Source organism: Mauremys mutica, chromosome 8 (assembly GCF_020497125.1).
Source record: "Mauremys mutica isolate MM-2020 ecotype Southern chromosome 8, ASM2049712v1, whole genome shotgun sequence".
In the NCBI taxonomy this organism is placed as follows: domain Eukaryota; kingdom Metazoa; phylum Chordata; order Testudines; family Geoemydidae; genus Mauremys; species Mauremys mutica.
Window position 1 is genome coordinate 106234443 of NC_059079.1, and position 27541 is coordinate 106261983.

At 45.7% G+C, this 27541-nt stretch overlaps 1 protein-coding gene across 2 annotated transcripts in view; it reads left to right on the forward strand.

Moving 5' to 3' along the window:
• GRIA1 (glutamate ionotropic receptor AMPA type subunit 1) overlaps nucleotides 1-27541 on the forward strand; it is a 160790-nt gene that overhangs the window by 76073 nt on the left and 57176 nt on the right. For both annotated transcript variants that reach the window (XM_045028034.1, XM_045028033.1), the window contains exons 3-7: nucleotides 7357-7596; nucleotides 9630-9814; nucleotides 15125-15178; nucleotides 24551-24712; nucleotides 26037-26204. In XM_045028034.1, coding sequence (XP_044883969.1) covers nucleotides 7357-7596; nucleotides 9630-9814; nucleotides 15125-15178; nucleotides 24551-24712; nucleotides 26037-26204 — 809 coding nt within the window. The remainder of the gene's footprint in view (nucleotides 1-7356; nucleotides 7597-9629; nucleotides 9815-15124; nucleotides 15179-24550; nucleotides 24713-26036; nucleotides 26205-27541) is intronic.

Sequence of the window (27541 nt, forward strand, 5' to 3'; positions counted from 1 at the left end):
TCCAAGTTGTTCCTAATTGGAACAGACACTAGCACCCTCTGATCCAAATTCCACCGGCTTCTCCGACCTGATGTCAGGTCCTCCATCACCGTGTGAGGGTTCCCTCCAGGCAGACTATGCTAAAAATAAATTATGCTCACACATACACACACAGAGCAAGCCAGGCCAAGAGTCTTTGGAACTGCTTCTTGACAACCCTAATAACAGTGAGTTTGTTTGGCTTTGAGTTCAAATCTAGATGATTATGTTTTGTTTCTGTTTCCCAGGTGAAGGAAGGGTTGCATTATGGTAATAAGGTTTCAGCCATTGTGGAGTTCAGTCTTACCTGGGGATTTTTAAATGCCTTGCAAATAAAGTTAAATCTTCAGCTGACTATTACATTTCACATCTCCAGTCATGGGAGACAATACCACTTTTAAAACAAACGAGAGGTGAGCTACTGCTAAATATCCTCTCTAGTGACCTCTCCAGCTCCCTCAAGAGCAAACAATTTGCTTTCTAAAGTTCTGGTCCTGGATTCCCACCAGAATCTCCCCATGTTCCCTACTTAGGAAACCAGTTGCCTTCTGAGATTTCTCATTTCCATTCCTTTTGTGGCCAGTGTCCCTCCACGGCTACTCCAGGTTCCCTTAATCTGACCTGAAATATGGTACCACCATGACAGTTCCCTTGAGCTCATAGCTGAAGCATTGGCTTTGAGGGAACTGTCATGGTGGGACAAGTGCCATCTACTGAAAACAAACAAACTTGCCCAAGAAAAAAAAAACAAGGAGTACTTGTGGCACCTTAGAGACTAACAAATGTATTTGGGCATAAGCTTTCGTGGTCTAAACCCCATTATATCAGATGCGTGGAGTGGAAAATACAGTAGGAAGATAGATATATAGAGATATATACACAGAGAACATGAAAAGATGGAGGTTGCCATACCAACTCTAATGAGACAAATCAATTAAGGTGGGCTATTATGAGCAAGAGGAAAAAAAACTTTGGTAGGGGTAAACTTGCCCAAGGTTTGAGAATCAATTTCTGCATGTTCCATTATGCTATTTGTAGGAGCAAGGGTGTTTCCTTGCTGTTTCTAATGGGTCAGATTAAAAAACAGATCCGAGCTCCACGGAACTCAGATGTGGGTCTGTGATGGGGTGTTCACCCACTGGCCTAAAAGGGGCTAACGAGGCTGAGAAGGGGCACTTAACCAAAGAGGCCATAGCTGAGGGGAATTAGGTGGCCTAAGAAATCCCATGAGCGATGCTGGAGCCCAGGTGTGAAGGGACAGGTAGGGCTAGTATAAAGCCAGCAACCTGGCAGCAGTGAGGGAGCCGATTGCCACACACTGGCCAGTAGACAGGGAAGAAACCTAGGGCAGAGAGTGTGGCGAAAGGGCAGCAAGGGGGCAGCAGACCTGGAAAGGGACTAATCCCCAGAGCAACCAGGAGGAGGCACCTTAGCAGAGCGTGTATCATGTGGCACGGTCCAGATGTCATGGCTGACCACGTCTCTAAAATGGGTCAAACTAAATCTCCAGTTCCAAACACCCCTGAACTTCCCAGAAGAGGACTCAACTTAGGGGGTCTAGCCTGTCCCCTCTGCTTCCCCCCACACACACACTCCCGCCAACTGACTAGAGAGAGCAATTGTTTCTGAATTGTTTATATATTCTGATTTCTTCATCACCTTCCTACCCTGCAATGCTGGAGGATATCTCTTTTCTTATTTTAGGGCTGTCGGCTCAGGTGCCTGGGTGTATGTCTTGAGCTGACTGACAGGTGTCAGTGGAAGAGCAATAGCTGGTGTGTGCTTTCAACATAATGCCTATTTCCTAAGCCCGTCATGTTTCGATGATTTAATTTGGGGGGTTTCATATGAAAGCAGAAGACTTGGGAAACAGAAGGGATCTTCTTATCTTACAGGCAGAAATGCCTATAAATTGAGCCATGCACCTTATCCCCACCACAGCTTATGGCCAAAGTGTTTGCAAAGGGTCTCTTGCCTACTCGAGACAGGATCGGAGCTCAGATCAAGCCAGATTTGAGTGAATGGGAATCTGGGAAGGATAACTGAGGAATCTGACAATTCTGTTTTGTGCTGCCTTTCCCCCTATCCATTAAAACCTCCCCCTGTCATTTTCACACCTGTTGCCCCTCATATTCAGTTCTCAACAAAAAATGCAACCGATAACACAATGAAAAAAATTCTAAATTCCCTTCTTCCATTAAACTCATAGAAAGTATTTATCTCCTTTATTTTCTGCAGGATTAATACGTTTGGTACACAATTATTTCAAACTAGTGGCAAGACCTTGAACAATTTGACCATTATTGCCTGTCCATTACTAGAGTTAGGATTATTGCTGGAAAGCTGATTGAAATTCTTAACTATTAACATTACTAACATTTTCTAACCAACTGCCATGAAAAATCCCCTGTCGTTCCCCAAATGATCAAACCCTGGCCAGTCTTTTCCCCCAAATAATCTGCAGTGACTAGCAGTGTGAATTTGAAAACATGATGGGAGCCAGGGGTCTTTTCCAAAATTACTAACAATAAGGACTGTTAGTTCTTTCAACCCTCTTTGGTGCAATCTGTTGCAAATGCTAGAATTCCTGGGTATCTCGGAACAGCGTAGGAGTGTTGATTATGCATGGTTGATCCATACAGTTAATTTTTGGTTATTTTACAAAATAAAATAACTTCAAATAGCAAATATGTTGGAGGAAATCATGGTATGCTCAGAAATAGGCTAAATTTACTGGCTGGATTATTAATTGAAAATGATTTGCTCAGCTGTACAAAGCATGTCACTTTACTCATGCAGGGACTCTGAGCACTGGCTTCCGAGAGCTCTGAGTCTTATCTCTCACATATGGACTCATACAGCGCTGTTCATTAGTCCCATTGGTCCAGGCACACGGAAACGATGTTGAGAATACTTCTATCTGATCTGTGGAAATGTGACAGTCCCAGGATGATGGCTGATACAGACACTACCGCCAGTTGGAAAGAGACTCCGAAGTGAGACAAAGAAATGGATTTTTTTTCAGTCGCAGTTTTGGATCCATGGTATCTTCCCCTTTTTAAGAGGTGGCAAGAGAGTGACCACAAATTCTTCTACTGGGGGCTGTTAGAAAGGATTTAAAAAAAAACAAAAGTGGAAGTTCTGGTGTGGCAGGATTTCTGTGTTCCAATGGTGCAGACTGAACTCCAGAAAGAGGCAGTGGTTTGGCCCTCATGGGATCTGGATTCAATGTCTAGTTCTCCCACAGACTCTGTGAGTGATTTGGGGCCGGTCATGAGCAGCCAGACTTTCAAAAGTGCTCCCCTCCTTTTCAGAAGAGCTCAACACCCACCGGGGCGGAGCTCTTCTGAAAACCTGGCCTCTTTATTTTGGTGGCTAAATGGGAGCCCTGAGCTACATGGAAAACTTGGCCCTTAATCTCTCTGCGCCTCAGTCGTGGGCCCAGCTTGATGTGGGGTGCTCAGATTCCCAGCCATGTGCCTGAGGGGGAGGGGACTCCATTTGCTTTTCGCTGGGCCTGCGTCTCTTGGTTCCTTCCCACACCCTTTGGGGAGGCGGGAATTAATCCCATGAATAAATGCCGCATTCAGATACAACCCTAATGCTTTTATCTGAGCAGGGACAAGCCTCCGTTAGTGCAAGAGACCATTTAAGGCAGGGGTTCTCAAACTGGGGGTCAGGACCCCTCAGGGGGTCGTGAGGTTATTATTATTGCAATCTGTCAGCCTCCACCCCAAACCCCGCTTTGCCTCCAGCATTTATAATGGTGTTAAATGTATAAAAAAGTGTTTTTAATTTATAGGGGTGGGTCGCACTCAGAGGCTTGCTGTGTGAAAGGGGTCACCAGTACAAAAGTTTGAGGACCACTGATTTAAGGGCTCCTACATAGGGCGGGGGTCACGCATACACCCACTAGCAATACTACAATTGTACTGAGTCCTTAACGCTTAAATATTCTCCCTCAGGCGTCCAAACTGCCCCCAGCCCGTCAGGGTTCCTTCTGCAATGGCTGCTAGTGCTTCGGCCTGGGGCAAGCTCAGAGGGTGAGTTTTAGTCTGCTGCGTCGCTGGTATCCATCCCCATGGTGGTCAGAACACCTCTGCTGAGTCGAGGCTGCTCCTTCAGCCTGGCTGTAGCTGTGACCCTGGTACATTTGCTGGGCCAAACCCCTAACCCCAGGTTCTGGCTGTGTTTGGGGAGCTCCCTCCAGCAGCAGCATCTGCTCCGACATCTCTCTCCAGCCCAGCTCCCATGCCAGAGCGACCAGGTGGCCTGCAACCAATCCTCTGGTCCCATTTGGACAGGGCTGAGCTTCTGCTCTGGGCTGGGATTCCACTCCTCCAAGGGAACCTGGGCTGGAAGCAGCAGGATTTCCTCCCAGTCCTTTAGTCAGCCAGGGCTCTGGGGCCAGCTCCGCGCTCTGCCTTCTCCCTAATTGCTCAGGTTAGCAGGGGCCCTTTCACACAGCTGCCATGTGCACGTGGAGTGGGGACTGCACACCCATCTGCAAAATGCAGCTAACAGTTCTTCCTGTCTGCCATCCACTGACTGTCTCCTCTCTTTAGACTGTAAGTTATTTGGGGGCAGAAACGGTCTCTTAGGATGTTTATGCACAGCAGGGCCTGATCTCAGTGTAGGGCCTCTTGCTGCACTGTAATACAGATATGAAATAATAAGAAAACCCAGCCGATGTTTAAAGTGCTAGCATGACATGCTGACAAACATCTCTGAGCCAAAAGTCACTTTGACTTGTAGTCTGAGTCTCCATGACAGTGGGGGGTGGGTTAGACATTTACGCGGCTGGTCACTTGAAGCATGGCAAAACTTACACTGTCCTCTGATGAGAGAGCAGAGAGAGATGCACCCACCTGCTAACTCTTAGGGCATCAAGTCAGTCGTTTCCAGTCTCACACCCTTCCTGAGCACATCAGAATGGGAAAAGTCATGGTGGTGGCCAGGCTGAAATGAGTCCTGAAATCCTGAGCTTTCCTTGCAAAACTTCATCAGATCCAGAGTCTGAGTCAGCTGGTCTGTTTCTTGTATCAATGAGACTGTTTTCTTCTTGTTCCAATGGGTGCTTGGAGGGTGTCACACCGGTGGCCCTGGAGTGAGTGGGTGCTGGGATTGTCATGATGGTTACAACTCTGCCTTCTAGAGAGATGCCTGATTTTCATACCTTAAACAGCCCTTCCCTCGCAGGGCTGCGTTTGGCCTACTATGGTGGGGATATGCTGCACTGCTGCTGCTTATACATAGGAAGGAGAATATCCATAGTTAATGCCAACAAAAATAGACTTTGGGAAGGGATGTAAAAGTCCTGATTTCAGGGATGAAACCAATCTCTAACTATTAGGGGGTGGGATGAGATTTATATAGGGGTGGGGCAGATTCTCCCACATCTGCCTGCTGCAGGGTTTCTTGCACCTTCCTCTGAAGCATTTGAGGCAGGGCACTGTCTGAGATGGGCTCCAGAGCTGGATGGTCTGATCCAGTCTGGTAATTCCTGTGACACGGAGTTTATCGGGGGGAGAGGGAGCGATGGTAAGCTCAGGAGTAAGGCTATCTGGGGATGACGTCTGATCCCCACCCTCAGTCCTCCTTGGAACACATGGAATACACAGTGCTGGCTGTCACCAGACTAGAAGCAGATCATGCGATTCCTGAGACCCGTGCAGGGGTTTGCCAGGGGACCCCAAAATGAAGCTGTCACATCAGCTCCTCCTTCTTTCTTTAACATGGGGCAGCACAAAGCCTTGAGTCAGTGTAAATGTCATCGCCAAGGGGTCTTTAAGACATGGAGTGACAATGGAAGGAAATGCTAGCGCCAGGAGTTCTGACAGCAGGAAATGCTGTCACTCTCACTGCCTCAGGCTTGGAGATGTATTGATAATAACTGGAATGTGCCATACACAGGAGTGATATTAAATAAGTCTGACTGTATCTGGGACTGAGCTTTACAACCACAGTGTGTGCTGCTCTCTCTGCCTCACTGAAATCTTGAGGCAGTTTTCCAGCAGCTCCCACGATCTCATTAACTGCTCTCCTGAGGAGGCCATCGACATGAGACAGCAACCTCCCATACTGCACAGCAGCACCAGTTACTGCTGAGATCAGAAACCAAGAGCTGTGCCTTACCTGACACGCACCCTGAACTTCCAGGCCGCCACTGTATCATCTATGCAGTGTGTGCGTATTGTAACCGTATATTGTTTGTGGTGGCCAAAGGTACATTACGGACAGTTGCCAAAGTGCAGGGTCTGAACTCTTCAATGCTCTTTGACAAGCTTTGCTGGACTTGGGGGTGGGGAGTACAGATTGTACCAGTTGGGATGCCAATACGCTCTACTGGATGGAATGACCCACCCTCCTCTGTGGGGCTGTGTCACCCTCTACAGAAGCTGTAAGCCCCAATTCTCCTGTGGCAGGGCTGCCCTTTGCTCAGTGCTAGGGAGCCAGCGATTCCTGAGTTCCAAATGTGCAATTTAGCTGGTGGCAGAGGGTGTCATCTTCTATCTCAGTGGTGTCCAGCCTGCAGCCAGGGCACCACGTGTGGCCCTGGAGGCTCCAGCTTGCAGCCCTGAAGGCTGACTCTCTTTCAAGAACATTTGATTTTTGAATTGAACATGTGCTCCCTGGGCAGCCCCCTAGAAACTTGGGAAAGGAAGTGTTTGAACCAGGCCCATTGCTGTGGGGAGGCCATAGGAGGCACTGCCTGCACAACGGCTACCTGCCACTTCAGCCCTGGGAGCCATGTGAACCTGAGTAGTTCAGAGAGAGCAGAAGAGGGTGAAGAATCTGGAGAGAGTGAGAGAGTGAGAGAGATTCTGAAAGACCTGGTGCTCTCCTTCAGAGAGCTGTAATGGTATTTCTCCTCCCATGGCTTGGAGGGTGGTGAGTGGGATGCAAGGCTGACACCTCTATCACTCAGCGCTCCTCTGGCAGAAGCTTGAGCAGCAAGCAGCTGTCGTGCCGTGCTCTCTGGAGCCTGGGTGATTTATCGGGACCGTCTTTTAAAATGCATTTTTTAATGATTATTCTTCAAAACAACGGTTCATATCCTAGCATGAGCAGTGCCTGCAAGGGAGTGGCGGGAGGGCAGCATTCTCGTTCTCCCTCGCAGTGTCATCTAAGATGAGTTCAGCGCTAGAGAAGTAGTGTGGAGTTAATGGGCAGAGCATCCCCGCACCTCCTGGCTCTCTAACTGAATGCAGTGCAGGATGGCTATCCCAGCTTATGTGCCCAGACAGTGGGATGAATAGTCCAGAGCAACAGAGGCTTGCCTCAAAAACTGGGCTTCTTTGCCTAGCTCCATTGACCATCTCCTTCTCCCCCTTCCAGTCTGCTCGCAGTTCTCCAAGGGCGTCTACGCCATCTTTGGGTTTTACGACAGGAAGACGGTGAACATGCTCACCTCCTTCTGCGGGGCGCTCCACGTCTGCTTCATAACGCCCAGCTTCCCCGTCGACACCTCCAACCAGTTCGTCCTCCAGCTGCGCCCAGAGCTTCAGGACGCCCTCATCAACATCATCGAGCACTACAGCTGGCAGAAGTTTGTGTACATTTACGATGCTGACCGGGGTGAGTGGCAAGGGCAGAGTGGGCGGAACGTGTCTGTTTGTCACCCCTGGGCAGAACGGACGACTACTCCCTCAGGAAAATAACCCAAGCACAAGTGGTTTGGGTATCAAATTGAGCAATGATTTAGATTTAATAAGGTGATTGCTCAGGATCCTATTTTCAAGAGTCATTGAGCTTCTAGGAACCAATTATATAGATACTAAATTTGCTGTTAATAACTCTTTCTTGCAAAACATGAAAAGACAGTATCATTGCTCTGCTGGTAAATAAATGCATAGAAGGAAGTGGGATCTGTTGGTTAAAACAAGGCAACTTGGTTCTCTGCTCAGATCTGTCATAAACTCCATGTCTGATGTTGGCGAGTGCCTTACCCTCTCTGTCTCTGTTTCCCCATCTCTCAAATGGCTACGAAACTACAGGAGTGTTGTGAGCCTTAGACTTGGTGGGGCCTTACGCAGGAGCACGTGCACAAGGGCTTTTCACAGTGCAGTCTGTGCCCTCGGGGGAGAGCGGGGACCCCGGGCAGGGCATGCTGCAGCAAGAGACAAAGGATAGAGGCAGGGCCATGCCTGCCCATGCCAGCGGGGGATGGGGGTAGGGTATGTGTGTTGAGCTCCCAGAGGAGTGCAGCAGCAGGTACACACCTCTGTCCTTCACGCTGGCGTTAACTACACACATTTCCAATGCGAGGCTGTGCATATAACACACAAGTGAGCCCTTAAATGATGGATGTTTGTAAAGCATTCCAAGCTCCCCCAGTGCAGGAGTGCAATGTATTTATTTGGTGCTGTTACCCTTAATATGCTGAATAAGCACATCTCATTTAGAGGGTGACCATACCTCCGACTTACTGCCTATGTTCATCTGTAAATGAGATTATTATTTCTGTGTTACATAGAACCTAGGAGGTTGTGCAAACAAACTGGAATCCACTGTTTCAGTCTACCATGCCCAGGCACCTGTTAGAGGAGTGCTCTGTGCATATGTAAATAGTTAGTTAATAGATCAAATGCCCGTAGGTGGCATTCAAGAATACGTAGCGTAGCCTCTGGATTTTATAGGACCCACTGTGCACTGCAAATAGGCCCGCTTTAGATCTGTGCAGGGCAGGGCCGCCGAGAGCAGGTTCGGGCCCCGCTGAAAAAAAAAATTCCGCCCCCCGCAGCAAAGGCGAACCGGCTAAACAGAGCTGACGAAGCCGGGCCCCCTTCCGGACCGCCAGGCCCCAGTAATTTGTACTGGCTTCCCCCGCACCCTCTCGTCGGCACTGTGTGCGCCCTGACAGCTGTCACCATAGCGCCATCTGTGTTTGAGACTGGAAGTGCAGAAGTTTACTATAATTATATAAATTGCAGTCGCGAGTGCCACCTCTGAGGTACAAAAACCTTGGACATACAGGGTAATCCCGAGCCCAAAAAACTTTACGGCTGGCTGAGTACCCTGACAGACTTCCCAGCTACCTCAAAAAAGGGGTCATCTAGGGGCAATCAGTGAGAATCAATTACAGCAGCCTGGAGTCCCAGACTGAGATCAGGCCCCCACTGTGTGTACAAACACATAGAGAGACAGTCCCTGACCCCAAGCACTTACAGTCTAAACCAATAAAGGGTAGGACTGGAAAGAGTGACACAGAAGTGAAATCACATGCCCAAGGTCAAACAGCAGGTTAGTAGCAAAGCCAGGATTAGAACCCAGGTCTGGGTACCAGTTCAGTGCCCTACCTGCCAGACCACACTGCCACAGATGGAGGAGGGCTATTCTGAGTGGCGTGGCTTATAAATGTGAAATATGGATATGATATCTTATTGTTCTGCAATAGTAGGAAAGAAAGCACTGAAGAAGTCACTATAGCTTAGTTCGGCTTAGGTAGGATGCTTGAGTTTTAAAAGCTTGCTGGAGTTTTGCTGGGGGTCTCATGGTGCTGCATGACCCAAGACTACAGGCTCCTGCCCCAGCCAGGAGAAGGGAAAAAAGGAAAGGCCAACACACAAGAACTAAATCCTGACTCCCTCCCTGTTCCCCTCTTTCTCCAGGCTTGTCAGTCCTACAGAAAGTGCTGGACACAGCTGCCGAGAAGAACTGGCAGGTGACAGCTGTCAACATCCTGACAACAACAGAAGAGGGCTACAGGATGCTCTTCCAGGAGCTGGAGAAGAAAAAGGAACGGCTGGTGGTGGTGGACTGCGAGACAGAGCGGCTGAACGCCATTCTGGGCAAGGTTGTGCTGGCAACAGGCTCTCCGGGAGGGAACTTGCATGTGTTAAGGGCCTTGTTGTTTCGCCTAGATACGTTTTCTTCCTTGTTCCCTTTATCCATGCTGCTCTACCACAGGGCACTTATGAAGGGAATGTGAATCACAGCAGGATAGGTCCACTAAGCCCAGAACCATCTCGTCTTTATTATACAGAAGAAATTGTAGAGCTGGAGGAAACCTAGGATTTCTCTAGAGCTGCTGAGTCAGCAGTGCTGCTCCGCAATATTTTTCCTGCAGCTAATTGTCTGACTCTTTTGCAGAGCCCAATACACCAACTGTCTCACCCCCAGAGAAGTGGTTCTGAGTAGCCCTCTGACTCCTAAGGTCTCGGTGCACAGACATTATCAATTTTTTAGTCTCTTCATTCTTCATTTTATTCCTCTGGATTCAGAAATGGGAATGGGATGGATCTCTGCATCAGAGCTGGGAACCCCCTGACCCATCTCTCCTTTCGCTGCCCTGCCTCCAGTCCTCACACCCACCTCCAGAATGATGCACAAGGACTTCTCCTGCATCTATCTGTTCAGTTTCCTCAAATCCAGCCCCAACTCCTTCCCCCAGAGCTACCACTAGGGCCTTCCACACCTCTGCATGGTGCATCCGAAACATTTGACAATGCCTGGACAGCTGGCGTGCTGTCCACTGCTTACCACGCTTGTTGTAATTGTCTCTCCATCATCTTGTGCTGCCCCCTCTGTTTGTTGTAGCTACCTGTCATTTTCTCTTGTCTCTTCTTTAGACTGTAAATTACCTGGAGCAAAGGTTGTCTTTCATTTGCTGGGTGTTCAGTGAAGCACAATGGGGCCCCAATCCTTGACTGAGGCTGCTAGGTGCTATGGCATTATAAATAATAATAATAGAGAGAGTAAGATTTGCCCCTACAGGAGGATAGTGCTCATGAGAGGGGCCAGATTAACTGTTCTGGGGAGTAAAGTCCTTTCTTTAGCCACAGAGCAGGCATAGCACTTCTTGACATGTCCTAGACAATGAAAATCTGGCTAAAGCCGTATAAGACCCAACCTTCCCTGAGCATCTGACACACGCTTAAACAGTCCAGTAGCATCTTTCCTTCCTTGACTTCTTACGGTATTTATCTGCTTTTCAGCAATAATGAGGGCTTGTCTGGGCATTTCTTACAGTGTGTTCAGAAAAACCTCTTCGCTTTCTCTTTCAATGCTGGTTTACTGAAGAGCTTCTCTACTTAAACATAGTCTTCATCTTACACAGAAAAAATCTTCTTTGATTTTAAACCATGTCAGATATTGAAGCAAGAAGGGAATTTTTGTATAATTAGGGCTGAGCAAACTAGTTACAACAAAATTTAAAAGCCTGTGGATTTTACATAGTGATTTCAATTTTGTAAAATGGACCCACCTTTGAAAACAAACCACACAAAATGTAATGCGTGTTTACTTTAAAATGTCCCTATTTTATAGTGAGACACCTCAAGATTTATAAAGTTTGAATTCATAAATTCAGTTTCATTTGGGTGAAGAAAAGTTTTCACATTGAAACTGAAAATTGTAATTTTCATTTGTTTTTATGCTTTGCCCTCAATTCCATGAAATGCCCCAAAAATGTGAACTTCGGTAGGTACAAAAGAAAACTGCAGAACTTTTCACTGACAAATTTCTGTCCCCCACCTCCGATGTCTTGCTTTCTGGCTTCTCTTCTCTGAACCCAAGCTCCCTGATCACTTAAATGATGTTGTTTGCCACTAAAATGGCCACCAGTGGCAGGAGGTTCAGAAGTGCCCTTTGTAATAAAAAGTGTGAATTTCCAAATAGAAATGACAGTTTGTACTTGGTGAGACGTGGCTTTAGGGCCAGTGCTCAACACCCAGCCTGGTGAGCATTTCTGGAAATCTGTTTACTTAGTTTGGTGGCTAACTGGGAACTGAGCTTTGGGAAATATGACCCAATTGGATAGAGCACCCTCACAGCACAGGGTCTTTGTGCTCATGAAAATAGGACAGGACCTGTCATAGTAGGGCGGGCAGTGTGCAGGCTTTTGTCACTCCGTTCCATCTTTACCAGCAGCGTCCCTGGCTATTCTAATCCTGAGCCCATGGAGAGCTCGCGAAGACATTTCAAACAAGACCTGAAATACCCCGCCTATTCCAGCCTCAGCAGGGCCTGCTAGCTCCTGGGTGTTGTTCCATGACGTGCAAATGCACAGGGAAGACTTCAGCTCCTGAGGTCAGCAGCTCTATTCGCTCACTGCGCCAGCAAGTCCTATTTACAGATGTCTGCACTTTCTGTCTCTGTCTCACTCTCTTTGTGCGTGAGGTGTTCAGACATCCGCCTCAGCCTCTCTCTGGTATTTCAGCACATTCCCCTCCATACACACACCATCCTGTTATTCTTGTTTGGTGGCTGTGAATGTTTGGTCCCTCTTGAACAGAGAGCAGAGGACAGCCCTCGAACATCAATCTCTGTCTCACTCACGCTCTCTTTCTCCTTTCAAGTCACTGTGGCTGAGTTCTTAAGAGCTCAGTTCTAAAATAAATCTTCACTCAAGGGTTAAAGGCATGTGAGAAACCAACCTGATTTTTCTCTCACCCATGTCTGTTGCAGGGCATGATTTACCTATGCTGATGTAACCATCTTTTATGAGCCAGCCTTGCTGGCTGGTGGCAGGATATCCACTGGGCCATACTGTGTTGTCTTAGTGGGATAAATAAGTGTTTGCATTCCATCAAAGCACTATGTCATTTCTTCCCTGATGCTCATTAAAATGAGTAACTGGAAACTTCTCCTCTCCGCTGTATCACTCTCTGAGAGAATTTCTCTCTAATAGTTGTCAAACTCTGCCCATTAAGAAGTGGGTAATGGAACCTGGATGGCCCAAGCGAACCATCAGCATGCAGCCCGACGCTGCCTCTTTCCATGTTCAGACTAAGTGATAAATGCTATTATAACCTCAGCTTGCCGCCCCAGTCTAAAAGCATTAGAACTGAGCAAGCACTTTAAAATAAATTAAGATAGCAAATAACTGTGTAAAACACAGGAGGCAAGACGCATAATTTGTGTGCATGAATTGGTAGGTTCACAGCTCAGTGAAAGCTGCTCTGTATCCCTCTCCAATTCATTGACTCTGACACCTAATAAAATAACATAGGGGCAGATTTGGTGCAAGGAACCAGCACCCTCTATTCTCCTATTTAATAGCTGGGGGACACTGGGGTATGAGATCGTAGCTCCTGGTCCCACCATATGCCCCGTGCTTAATTTGTAATGAAAAAGGCATCGGGGCTCAAACAATTAGGTGCTGAGGCTCAAGCAATTAGTTTGACTTCCATAACTGATGCAGCAAGCCAAAGGTAACGGGGCTCTGAACTGCCGCGTCTAGCGGTGCCGAGTCACAGCCCTGGCAAGCCCTTGCACATATTAAACACTGCTTGTACCTCTGATAGTTTCTAGGTACATCCGTGGAAGAGGGGGACTTACTGAACAAGCGTGTCTCAATTGACTAAGTAGAAGGGGGCACTGAGTTCTGGTTTTGTTCCCCAAATCTAGCCACTGAATCACAAATCGTGTGACTCCGAGCGTGCATGTGCATAGAAGAAATCTGCTTCCTCTGAGCGATTACTCTGACCTAGAGCAGTTCAGACTCATCTGCTTCAGTCATATTTAATGATCTCCCACAGGACAACTGTGCCACGTGAAAGGTGGCGGAGGCTAACTTATTTGTATCAAAAAGTGTTAACAAATGTATTCTCCAGCGGTGCTAATTGAGGCAGGGATATTAGCATAGGGAGTCAGGCAAGTTTTAATGTTATACAAGAGCACTTCTGCTATGAAAGGCTAAGGCAGATGAATCAGTTGCACAGGAACAAGTGTTCAATAATTACAAATATATTTGGTGACAATTATAACAGCAGGGATCTTTATCTGGTTTTGTTTAACATTCTTGCATATGACACCTGAGCGTTGATAGTTCTGCTGGTAATTCAGAATCAGTTCACAGCACCATGGAAGTGAGGCGGTGTTTTGCCTGCTAAAATGCTGGGTCCAAACAGCACATGGTTCCCCTCCGTAACTGGCAACTCTTGGGGCGAGGTGTTCATTTTTTTACCAACTGGGCTTTTTCTGTATATGGTTTGGATTATAGAGTGATGTGATCTCTGGCTTTAGAACTGAACTCCACTAGTGGGAATCCACAGAGCAAGCAAAAACCATGAGAAATGAAGTAGCTAAAAATCAGCCATTAAGCAGGGTGCATTTGCTAGCAATGAAGGCAACAGAAACGTTTCTGCTGACAAGGAAACTCTAAAACATTACGGGGCTTTAAACAATTATATTGATTAAGAAGTATCGAAACAGACTGAGCCCAGACATCCCAAGAGTCAGGGGAGAGAGACTGTCAGGAGCTCTAGGTATCTTATATAGTGGCACCATGTACATATCATCTCAACACACACACTAAAGGAATTTTCCATTGACTGACTGCTTGACTCAGGGCCAGGGGCGGCTCTAGGTATTTTGCCGCCCCAAGCACAGCAGGCAGGCTGCCTTTGGCGGCTTGCCTGCAGGAGGTCCCGGGTCTCGCGGATTCGGTGGCAGCCTGCGGGAGGTCCACTGAAATTGCGGGACCAGCAGACCCTCCACAGGCAAGCCGCCGAAGGCAACCTGCCTGCCGCCCTCGCAGCGACCAGCAGAGCGCCCCCCGTGGCTTGCCGGCCCAGGCATGTGCTTGGCATGCTGGTGCCTGGAGCCGCCCCTGCTCAGGGCAGCTTTGCACTGGGCAAGTGGCCTGCGACAGCCCCAGTGTACTAGAGGATCAGGCCTACAGTACTTAAGTCTGAGTCGCACTAAATTTGGCACGGTCTGAATCAGGCAAGATATGGGTGGTTTGAGGTGTACAATAGTTTGAAAGTAATATTTGGTGTTTATCTGGCATTCACAGAACAATAGGTTCCCTATGGGTACCCCTATATTACTATAGGTGATGGTAACCAACTATGTCTCACCTCCTGAATCCACCTGATATTTCTAGGCTCAGATACTCTGCTCTCCTTGCTTGTGAGATATGGTGGATGAACGTGTTTTGCCTCATTTCATACTTGCAGATGCTGATCTCACAGCACTTTAATACCACTTAGGAAGGCTTTGCTCTTCTTCTACCTTTTACTGTGACTGTTCTCACATAAACTGTCTCATTTAAAGCATAACCGGGAAGGGAATTATGGGGCAGGCGGTAACCAGCTAAACCATGCTCTCTTTATTTGTAAGCATAAACTATGTTCTAAATGAAACATTTTTGACATTACAGATCATCAAGCTTGAAAAAAATGGGATCGGATACCACTACATTCTAGCAAATTTGGTGAGTTGAAAACTGTTTCTTTCTTATTGCCTCTTTCATGGGTTTTCTGCTTGGTATTTTCTTGTTGTTAGTGAATATTGTGCCTGTGAAAAGATCCAGCTTTAATGGTCATAGACACCGAAGACCTTTATTTCTCCATCGTCTGGGTACCAAAAATACGAGCGTCCCTCCCATGGCGTGTCAGCCCTGATGTGGTGAGACTATTTCCAGGGGTGAGAAGATTGTTTTGTCTCCAGACTCATTCATTCTTTGGCCTCTCTGCCAAGCTGCCACAAGGATGTTAATTAATGCCAATTGTGTAGTAGTATTTTTGGTGTCCTGGGTAGCTGGTTTCTGGATTCAGATCTCCCAACTTGTTTCATCTAGTCCTGGTAGTGGCTGTCGGCTGAGGGAAATGACTTTCATTCTCTACCAACCTGATCTGCATTTGAATTTGTGTCCCAGAAATGAAGCATTCCCAGGAGCCTTCTGATCCCCTATTGTTAATGGCAACATGCTGAGATCCCTTTATTCTTCCAATAACCTATAGCTGTGAAACTGTTTGTGTACTTGGTCTCAAAAACCCTCCTATGGAAGGCCTGTCCGGTGTTCAAAAAGAGGACCCGGGGCTGGTTTCTCCCCTCTTAGGGTGGAGAACAGAGACGGGGGATACAGTGGATGGTGGCAAAGTTACAACAGCTGTGCTGTGAGTTGCCTGCTCCCTGAGAGTTTGCCAAAGCCCTTCTTTGCACACATTCTATAATCGGGGCTCTGTGGATGTGAGAGACGGTGACGTAGCAGGAGGGGAGCTGCCACTGTCCCCATGTCCACAGGGAAACTAGAGTAGTGCCACACCAGAACTAGTGTTGTTAGAAGAGAATTAACTCTGCTTTGCGGCTTATACCCCCAAGAGCAGGGAGGGTGACCCTGCAGGAAAAGACCATCCCTGAAAGTAGCCTTTGGATCTATGAGGTTGTCCTGTGCTTTCCCAAGTCCCCTGACACCTCCAAATTGCAGGCCACATCCCATCCCCTCTGAAGGGAGCAGGGGGTTCCTGGGTCAGCCAGGCAAGCTTGTGCAGTGTTTATAGAGTTTTTGCTCTCCTGCATCTCCTTCTGTGAAAAGGTACCATCAGGCCTTTGATAATTAAACTTTAAACTACCAATTAAATGCCTTTTTTCAGTCCCCGAATAACACTATAATTTACAAGACAAAAATGGACACATAATTACCCCATTCTGGCCCGGTACTGACCCTGCACTCAGTGGAGACAATATAATTAGAGTTAAAATGCTAATGTTCCACTGGAGGAAGGATGCAAGTTTTAGAGAGGCAACTAACTGCAGCTTTTATTCAGTATTTGATTTTTTATTATTATTTTAAATTGGTTAGGTCCCAATCCTGCATACACTTACTAAAGAGCTTACCTGGAATAATGTTATTCAGGCTGCTTATGGACTTAAAGTGTGTGTGTGGCCAAATGGGGATGGCGAATAAAACAACACCTAGCTCTTACCATCAGTAGATATCCAAGGGCTTTACAAGTGAGGTCAGTAGCACTATACCCATTTTACAGGTGGGGAAACTGAGGCACTGAGCTGTGACGTGACTTATCCAAGACCATCCAATAGTCCAGTGGCAGAACAGGGAATAGAACCATGTTGGCACTTCCCTTCCTCACAGGGGTGAGGCTAAATACATTAAAGGTGGAGGCACTCAAGTGCAGGAATGAGGGTTGTGGTAAGGTAGGGATTCTTGCCAGCTGTCAAATGACTCACAGCCAGATCCACAGTCTCTCTAAAGCAGTTTTGGCGTCTAACTTCACAAATAAACAAACCAGGTCCTCAGCTCACCCTTCACATCTCAGGCTTTCCCCAGAACTCTGGCAATCCTGCTCCTGCATCTCCCTGGCTCACCCTCCCTCAGACAGTGCCATCTCACATCCAGTCCTGGTCCCTTCCAGCTCTCTTCTCACTAAGACACCCTGGGACCCCTTTACAACCCAGGTATAGCCCTGTCCCTTTAATTGGCCCAGCTGGGAGCAGCTGCTCTGGCACAGGGCACTGGACCTGCTGCAGTTACAAGGACCAGGACCAGCCACCTGTCACAGGGAGCATATAAGTACCTAAAACAGAAAAAACTTCCAGCTCCCTCTCACTGCTGAGCTATGTCTCTGTCACACACTCTCTAGGCAGAAGGCAGTGTCTTCTGCTATAGGTAGTTTGTTTTCTTAATCTGTGCACAAGGGCAGAGGGATTGGAGCTGGCTATGAGCAGGCTTCCTACTCAGCCAGCATGGACCATAAATAACGTATGCTGAAAAAAAGGCTTCCCAGGCTTTGTTTTCCAGCCAGTCTGCAGATTGAGTAAGCTTTTCGGGAGCATGTCCGCCGTGGCTGTACGTGTCGTGCATAGTGTGCGCTCCTGGATCCTAGCGCATGACTTCTGATGCTGAAAGGTGATAACAAACAGCTTTGCTATACAGCTACGTTCTTTAAGGGTAGTCGTCCCCACCTGTGGGGCATTAGACGAGTGATGAACAGGAAAAAAGAGCTCACTTTGATTAATCAATAGTCGTTTGCCCTGCTCTAGCTGTCAGTAAAGCTGCACCAAAAATACTGAGTTTAATTTTACAAGCATTGGCACAGGAAAATTGGTATTTTCATTGCAAAATTAGTTTCCCCCGCCCCCCAAAAAATGGCTGCTTTCCACTTGAGAAAATTGCCTCTTTGTGTTCATAATTAAAATGAAACTGTTCTGCATCTGAGCAAACCCGCGAAAACGTGATCCTCACCTGGTTTAAATCAGTATAGCTCCACGAGCTATGCTGGCTGGCTTACAGCAGCTGAGGAGCTGCTCCGATGTTGAGTCAGGTTTGCCTGTACAAAGTATTTTTGTGTTTTCTTCTTTTTAGAGCTCAAGAAGGCTTGGCCAGTAGAGGAACTGTTTGTTTTTGTGGGCCTTATTTTTTAAGTTCTGGTTTTTGTCTTTAAAAGCATCTGCCTATCAAATCAGAGAGAGGAGCACAACCAATAGTATCAGAGAAGTAAGCTTAGAAACCCCTGGGATTCATTTCTTTTGACATTGTTAACATTTTGTGTAACCTTGGATTCATGTTTCTCCATCTCTTATGCAAGGGATTTAATTTGGCCACTGTCAGTACTGGCAGATCATCAGGTCTCTGTCAGGCAGAGGAGAATCTTTGTCTAAAAATAAGTGACACTCGTGTGGCCTGTCTAAAAGGTAAAACATTAAGGACAACTACCAACTAAAGTGTTCTTTCTTTTGTGAGCATCAGCCCAGATTATTTTGGCAGAAAATGCCCTGGCTTGGAAGAGTGTGTGGGACAGAGTATCCCAGGGTGGCAGTGAAGGCGAAAATCAATTCAGTTTCTCTAGTTTAGCAGAGGTAAGAATTTTTCCCACGTTGTTGTATCAGCACCTATCAGTGTGACACTAGAGAACACAGTTTTCAATGTACAGGCTGAGATCCGCTCTCCAGAAGACTGTATGATACTCAGTATTTCCCATATGGCCATGTGTGTGGCTGTGGTAGTGTGATGATGTCCATGTGATAAGGTTCAGGCGCTCAGCCCCTGTGGTGATAACTGTGGTATAAGAACCTATTTAGAATATGCTAAACTGCATTTATCATATACCTTTGACTGCCCCACTAATCCATCTCACATGGAGCTAAAATTCTAACATTCTAAACCTCCGAGCAGCTTCAGCAAGATTCCTTTTTAATTTAACCCTTCCTTCTCCCCAAATCGTTACTGGTCGGAGATGCAGGATCCCCTCTATTCAAACCACACCAGTAACTGGTTTAAAGTCCAATGTCCTGGCAGATTTCCAGTGGGGTATTTACAGCACTGGCTTCTGGTCCTGATAAAGTTTCCAAGGCTACATGCCTTGTGAACACTATGTTATTATGTTGGAAAGAGGTATTTGGGGCTATCTTTAAGTTTCTAAAATTGTCAGTTAGATGTTTCCTCTCTCCAAGAGGTCTGTACAGCTGAACTTATGAGTCAGCTTTGCTATACAGAAGAAAGAGACAATATATTTATCAATGAGGTGCCTAAAGACTGTACATTCTAAGATAGCTTTTATGTTATTGGGTATATACCACGTAATATATGCTGCTGGGGTGTACTATGGAGGTTTTATCCAGGGATGACTAACAAGAATTTTAGTTATAAGCTAGGTACGCACCAGTTGCAAGTAACGGAGGAGGAGAAGGACCTAGGAGTCCTGGTTGATCGTAGGATGACTATGAGCAGGCAATGTGATGTAGCCGTTAAGAAAGCAAATGCGGTCTTGGGATGCATTAGGCGAGGTATTTCTAGTAGGGATAAGGAGGTGCTAGTCCCGTTATATAAGGCGTTGGTGAGACCTCATCTGGAGTATTGTGTGCAGTTTTGGTCTCCCATGTTTAAGAAGGATGAATTCAAACTGGAACGGGTACAAAGAAGGGCCACTAGAATGGTCCGAGGAATGGAAGGCCTGTCGTATGAAAGGAGACTTGAGGAGCTCGGTTTGTTTTCCCTAACCAAAAGAAGGATAAGAGGAGATATGATTGCACTCTTTAAATATATCAGAGGGATAAATACCAGGGAAGGAGAGGAATTATTTCAGCTCAGTACTAATGTGGACACGAGGACAAACGGATATAAATTGTCAGTTAGGAAATTTAGGCTTGAAATTAGACGAAGGTTTCTAACTATCAGGGGAGTGCAATACTGGAACAGCCTACCGAGGGAAACAGTGGGGGCGAGGGACCTCCATGACTTCAAGACTAAGCTAGATAAGTTTATGGAGGAGATGGTATGATAGGATACCGGGCTTAGTCAACAGGTTAATTAAGTGCCACACTGGTAAATAGTACAATGGGTCAATAATATGATATTCTTAACCTTTTTCCAGAGGGTATGGCTGGAGAGTCTTGCCCGCATGCTCGGGGTTCAGCTGACCGCCATATTTGGGGTCGGGAAGGAATTTTCCTCCAGGGTAGATTGGCTGTGGCCCTGGAGGTTTTTCGCCTTCCTCCGAAGCATGGGGCAGGGGTCGCTTGCTAAAGGAGTGGGGGGATCGGCTAATGTGGCCTGCATCTTGCAGGAGGTCAGACTAGATGATCATATTGGTCCCTTCTGATCTTGGATTCTATGATTCTATGATTCTATGAAGATACTCTGCATAATTCCCTTGTGAGGAGCAAGCTTACCATGGTTTAATAGGAGAAACACATGCCAATAAAAGCTTTATGGCCCACGTCACCATCATGTGTGATTCAAATTGTCATTAATATGACTGCACATACTAATTGTTTTTAATGTGTTCATTTTTGCGGTGTGGTTCCCCTCAGTTTTGTTGTGCTTTGAGGGTGGAATAGATCCAGAGATTATGGATTATTCTGGTCAGAACTGTAACAAAATCTACATTCTTTGCAGTGAGAAGAGTAAAGGACTCATTTGACATCTCTGGTCAGCAATTTTCTTTTGCATTCAGACTCCAGTTTCTTCCAGAAACAAAATTCCCCTCTTCCTCTGTTGCTAGACCCTGGCCTCCTTGCAGCCAGCACAGCTCAGGATGGGATTGGTGAAAATATGTGTGGCAGGCTAGTCTGCTTTTACAATGTAGAGCCCCCTAAAGGTTGCTCTATGTTATGCCACCATTCCACCATTCAGGGATCACTGAGGTGTAGGAACTCCTCAGCCATGCCTCCGTCTCTCTTCGGTGTAGGAAGCTGACAGGGAGGTGGCATAGGAGCCATTACAGTTCCTGCATACTGCTCAAAGATTCCCTTTTTGAGGCAATCCTCAGGGGGCTAGATCCCAACCACGGTAAAGCCTGCTTTGCAGCAGATTGAGGACACTGGAGGATCGGTGTTTCTATGTGATGGTGCCTCTGCCTCTTTCCCTCACTTTCTTTCAGTCCATCTCTTTCTCCCTCTGTCTCTCCTTTTATGTTACAGTGAGGACAGGTATAGTTTGCTCTTGTAATCAGAGCTGACACATTAATGATTGTGTGGCAGAGAAGAAGGCAGCTTCTGTTGGAAGTCATTTTGGAAAGGGACTTGGGCAGATGGCCTCCTTTAGAAATAGCCCCTTCATTAATACACAGTGACAGGAATGGGGAGAGTCCCAAAGATAATAGGAGACACCAGGCATATCTCGTTTTGAAACACCCTGCATCTTGTTCCCTTCAGAGTGAATCCCCAGCACCTTTCGATGACAGGTGCTACTTTAAATTCAGCCAGACCTGTCTGATCTACCATAATTTGGAAACAATCGTTTTGCTTTGTAAAGTTTCACATAAGCAAAAAGCATGCTAAAGCACTCGACTGCATCTCAGGAGATCTGGGTTCAGCCTCTGGCTCTGTAGGGTCTTGGGAAAGTCACTTAGAGTCTGTCTGCACCACATGCGAAGCCTGAGCGTTGACTTAGGTTTGAGCCTGAACCTCCTTCCTTCCCCCCCACAAATCAGTCTACTTGCGTCAGCAAGCTCTCGGGACGCGGCTCCTAGGCTCCTGCTACGGAGGGTGGGTCAGAGCCCAAGTCTTGCTGTGACTCGGATCCAATCCTGTCATTTGGCAGTGTGAATGAAGGTCAAATGTCAGACCCAAGTCAGAAATTCCGCATAGTGCAGCATGGACACATTAACATGGCTCTGAAACCAGATCTAGCAAGGGTCAACCCAGATGCACAAGTTAGTGTGAAAGCAGCAGAGAGTCCTGCGGCACCTTATAGACTAACAGACATTTTGGAGCATGAGCTTTCATGGGTGAATACCCACTTCGTCGGATGCATGAGTGTTGACGCTCAAGCACAGATCTGGAAACACTGAGTCCACAATACAGGGGTAACTGGGTGAAATTAAATGGCCCATACTATACAAGAGGTCAGAATAGATGATCTAGTGATCCTTTCTGGCCTAAAATTCTCTGAAACTGTCCACACACAGAGACCTACCCTAGAAATTATGTTGGGAAGGAAGTTAAATAAATTTTAAAGACAATGTTTTCTTTTCTTTTCTTTGCTTTTCCCCCAAGCTTTCAATCTTACCCCCGATTCTGCAGAGGATTCCTGCTCTGCAGGGTGAATTCCATTAACTCACATTTAGTTTCTGTTTTGTTTTTGCATTGCTTTTTTATTTTTTTTTTATATATATATATAAACAATACTCCCTTTAGGCAGAAGGGGAGGAAACATAAAGGGGACAGGACAGTATTCTCACCTAGAAGCCACCGCCATCTAGCCAGTTTCCAAAGCCATTTCATGCCCTGCCCACTTTCTGCCTGTTTTTGGAGATGCTTCTAAGATCCCAGTAGTGTCTTCCTGCTGGTGCCTTGCTCCAGCCTTGGACTTTTCTTCGTGCTTTTATGGTCTTCCTGAAGAGAAGCTGGTGATACCCAGCTACGAGCTGCTTTCAGGCAAGGGTTTCCTTTGATGGATTTTTTTTCCCCTGAGCACATCCCAGAAGCCAAATGACAGTGTAATTTGGCTACAGCCATGGATAGCCAGCTGGTGATCTACTAAGACACGTTTTCTGAACCCGGGGAGTGCTGTGTGTCACAGACCACTTGGTCTGACATGCATTAAGATGTCAGACAGTATTCCGCTGCATTCCCTATTCATTTATCACAGCCCTGGGTTTCTGAAACCCCTACGCTGGGAACGACAAAGGGGATTGAAATATACTAACTTACCGTTCTGAGGAATTCATGTCTCATAAAATAACATTTTTTACCTAGACCACTACGCTTAGGAGCAAAATAAAACAACTTTTTTAAAGCATCTGTACAGAATATGTACCTCTAAATCCAAATGAGCCAGCAGATGGATACTAAATTTGTTGACACAAAGCTGGAAGAGAAGGGTCTTTAAAGCAACTCTCCTTAGTCAGACATAGCCTCTCATCTCTTGTTCTTGCAGTCAGCCTGTTCCTTTAATTGTTTCCATTTAAGGGCCTGATCCAAAGCCCATTGAAGCTGATGAGAGTCTTTACGTTGGCTCTGCAGCAGGCTGTCAGAGAGCACCATTTTTTATCGCCTATGTTCCCGGTTTTGGTGAGCGGAGGGGGAGCTGTATTTTGGCTGCGTATGTCACAGCAGCATGAGAAGTGTCAAGAGATGGGGGAGGAGAATCCCGGATGCTGAGGTGCCTGCGAAGAATACAGGCGACTGGCAAAGTCGGGAGGGGAATATTGGAGAACGAGCTGAACAGCAGCCCCTACTCCTCCATTTTGGGGGTGCAGCATGTTCTGTCCCTAACACCGCCCTGCCCTACCCAGCCATGCTCCTTGCAGAATGGCTAGTGGTGTGGGTGATGCTTTTACTCATGTGCACCCAGGAAGCACCAGCACTGTAGTTCTGCCTGTCGGCTGCACGTTAGCCCCAAGAGAGCACGGGGGAGCCAGAATCTGGTCCATCATATATTGGGTCTTAAAGGGAATATTGTCAAAGTTAGAAGGCCTCAGATTTGACCTGTTTCCCCCTCTTCCCCCCCCCCTCCCCGCCCTGCTTATATCTGCCTGCAAAGTCCATCTGGTTCTTTATTTGCTTTTATTTCATAGAGAATGATTCAATGGTTTTCTTTAAAAAATCAAATCAACGTTGGCAGTGCAGCCCTAGTGAGTAACTCTACAATTGTGTGTGTATTTGTATGGGCGCACACACATATTCTTGTGTGAGGGACGTAGGGGAAAAAAAACCAATAAAGAAATAGGCTTCAGTTAAAATCTTTCAAAGAGTAAAAAAAATGTAGGTAACTTTTTTTTAATAAAAATTACAAAAATATTATAACCTGACAGTATTTTAACAGATCTGTTCCTGTAACAAGGTAAATATGAATATTTACCTCTTGCTCTACTGAAAGATTATTGTTCCATCAGGTCTCCTTCTTTTAAAGACCATAATTTGAAAGTGAATTATCCATCCATTGATGTTTGATTGAGTGTATAAAAGTTAGAGCTGGCTGAATAATGTGTTGCAACCACTACTCCCTGCAAAATTTGGCACATTTATTGAATCATTATTTGGGAATAATTTTTTTCCATTATTTAACCTCCTCTAATGAAAATGTGCTCTTGTTACTATGCCTGTTAATGTTTCTGCATTGAAATGCATGTCATCATCCAACTCAGGCATTCTCTGTTGGCTATGCAGAAAAGGAAATTCATTCAGTTTAACTCAAGGAGAAACTTTGGTTTGAATTCAGGATTTTGGAGAGAAGGAAGGATGGCTACATTTGTTGCCACATTAATGGATACAGAAGTTTCCTGAAATCCAAGAACTATCCATCCAGAGACAGGACATCCCATTATTTCTAAATAAACCATTTTCTCCAGGCCTGTGTCCTTTCCAGTGACCCTCTCCTTTTATTTCTCTCCTCCGTTAGGGATTCATGGACATTGACCTGGTAAAATTCAAGGAGAGTGGAGCAAATGTGACCGGCTTCCAGCTGGTGAATTACACGGACACCGTTCCAGCAAGGATCATGCAACAGTGGAAGAACAGTGATGCCAGGGAACATCCTCGAGTTGACTGGAAGAAGCCAAAGGCAAGTGGTATTGAAAGCTATTTGTTTTAGGTAGCGTCCATGGAGCTCAGTTGCTAGCATTCTCACCTCTCAATTGGAAGCTCAAGAGTTTAGTTCCCAGTCCAGAACTTCGGCTTTGCGTAGACTTGGAAAAAAGTTTGCATTTAAAAACATGTTAATTCAAACGTGTCAGCTAACATGTTTGTGAACACAACCTTTTTTCCAGCATCTCAATCTCCTACCCAGATCTGTCACTGTAATACTAGGAAGTAACAGCTATTCTCTTAGAAATGTTCTCTTCAGTGAGATGTGTATAGCTGAGGTCTCTTTTGCCCAATTCTTCTGCCGGTTAAAGGTGGAAGTTAAGGATCCCTTGGCACTTTTATAAAAAAAAGTCTGGCTAATTTCTTTAAACCTTGGCTTGCTTATTATATCTCCTGTGTAAACAAAATCCATTCAGATGTTGCCACACATGCAGAATATTTCAAATCAGTATATGCAATATAGGACATAAATATTTTATTTCTAACAGAACTCCGAAGTGGCTGAACAATTTTTTCTAAAATTTCAACACACACACACACACACTTTGACTCTTTGGGGCAAAAACCCAGCAGGGGGAATTTCAACCCTAAAGAAATTTCTCTGAAAAAGTTACAAACAACTGAAGTAGGGTATTATGGGAAAGTGAACACCAGCCTTAATTCTTAATAGTCACAGTCTAGTTTATGGTTTTTCCCTGGCCCCCATAGTTTCTGTTTTAATCAACATATTATTTTTTAAAAAGCAGGGGCGGGGAGAGGAGGAAGGCTTGGCATCTGTATATGACTACCATGAGTGGTTTGTTAACTTATTTTCATGCACCTGAAATTTCATGCCTCACACAAAGTAGCCCTTAACAATTTATTTGAAGGCCAGTATGACCTAAGTGGAAAGACTCGGGTAATGGGTCTGTTAAGACTAAGCACTCTTCAGGCATTATGACTAAGGTACTTTTCTCTGGAAAGGAGAGATGGTCATTCTAAAGGCAATTGAGGTAGGAGAACAGGAGGCTAAAACTGCAAGTCCTTTTAGCTCTGCAGCAGGAAATTATGTTCTTGTCTAGAGTCTTCTTGGAAACAAGGAGTCAACAAGACATTGGAGATTACAGGAAGCCAGATGCTATTGTACGGAAAATTATTAAATGGAAGGTTGAAAATAGAATAAATTGTCTTGCAACAATAATGTGAGGCTTTGGATGAGAACTTCTGGTAACTCTATTTTGTTTTTGGGAGAAGAACCGACAGATAACTGTAAGATCAACTCCCCCTAACAGACAACACGCCTCTCCATGTTCCTTTTCTAGTACACATCTGCTCTTACTTACGATGGAGTTCGGGTGATGGCGGAGGCTTTCCAGAGCCTACGGAGGCAGCGGATTGACATCTCCCGTCGTGGGAATGCTGGAGACTGCCTTGCAAATCCAGCCGTTCCCTGGGGCCAAGGAATTGACATTCAGAGAGCTCTGCAGCAGGTCAGAAACCAATCTGGGCAGCCCTTTGCAGAAAGAAGCAATGCTTTGCTTTTTGGATGCGCCTTGAGCGAGACCCTATGGAGGACAGTTCTGAGGGGCTAATCCGTACCAAGAGAAGTGCTACAACAGCCAAGAAGTAGGATATGCTGCTCTTTGCAGCTTGCAGGCAGAGCTGTTAGAGATGCAATGGCTTTTGGCAAAGCATGTTTCTGGTTCAATTACTCCTTTGAATTTAATAGTGCATTTTGGGCTTGAACAACCAGAATCCTTGAAGCAAAATTTGATCAAAACAATCAGAATTTTTCCTCCTTTTGATTAAAAAAAACTATATGAAACACATACATTTCACATGGTGGCAATAGGCATTTTATAAAAACACAGCCAAAGATAGACAGATGTCACTATATGACACGCTGTTTGGGATGGAAGCTTTGATTTTGCTTGATCCTTTTTATTAAGATTTAGGTTCTCAGCAGAATGACACTGGTTCTTAGACAATTATGCTGTGACGATTATACTGCATACACTAAGGCAATGTCCATAAATTACATAATACATTAGGGGTTATTTTACATGTTTGTTTCAGTGTAACAGTATTACAAGGGGTGGGTGGGTCTTGAAAATCACCGAAAAGCGTGTAACATAATTTATGGACAGCCCCTACGGCGCAACATTTCACAGGGGGGTATGTTTAATTGTTTCTTTACTTCTTCAAGACACTTCAACAGGAGTATGTCCCTGAGCAACCTCTGCTACTGTTTAGGGCAGGGAATGTCTCACTGATGGCAACAGCGAGAACGAAAAATTATTGTATATGCTGCAGCATTCCCATCAAGACTAAATCCAGTAAATCAAAAGAATTGGCCTTAACATGGGTTGAATTTTTTTTTCAGTGACGGATGGCTTTTTTGGCCAAAATGATTGTTTTTTCAGTTTTTCAGCAGAGAACAGGAAACTAAAAATGTTTTGATAAAATTAATGGTTTTCGGAAAAAATAATTGGATTTCGGTTTGGATTTTGGTGTAAAAAAAATTATGGGTTTTAGCTTTCACTTTTTTCCCCCCCCAAAAAAATGGCCTGAAAACCACATTTTTGGTTTTCAGTTTTTCTTTACAAAAAAAAAAAGGAAAGAAAAAAAAAGAAAATTCTTGCAGGAAACTAAAAAAATTAAAAATAACTCCCGCAAAAATAACTGCTATTCTTTTGACCAGCTCTAGTTACTACGTATCTGGACATTTGGCTGCTAACCAAGAGCTAGATTCGAGTCCTCATTTTTCAGTCTCTGAGCCAGCAGGGACTTGGATCCTAATGTCTCATTTCACAGGGTCTGGGCACTT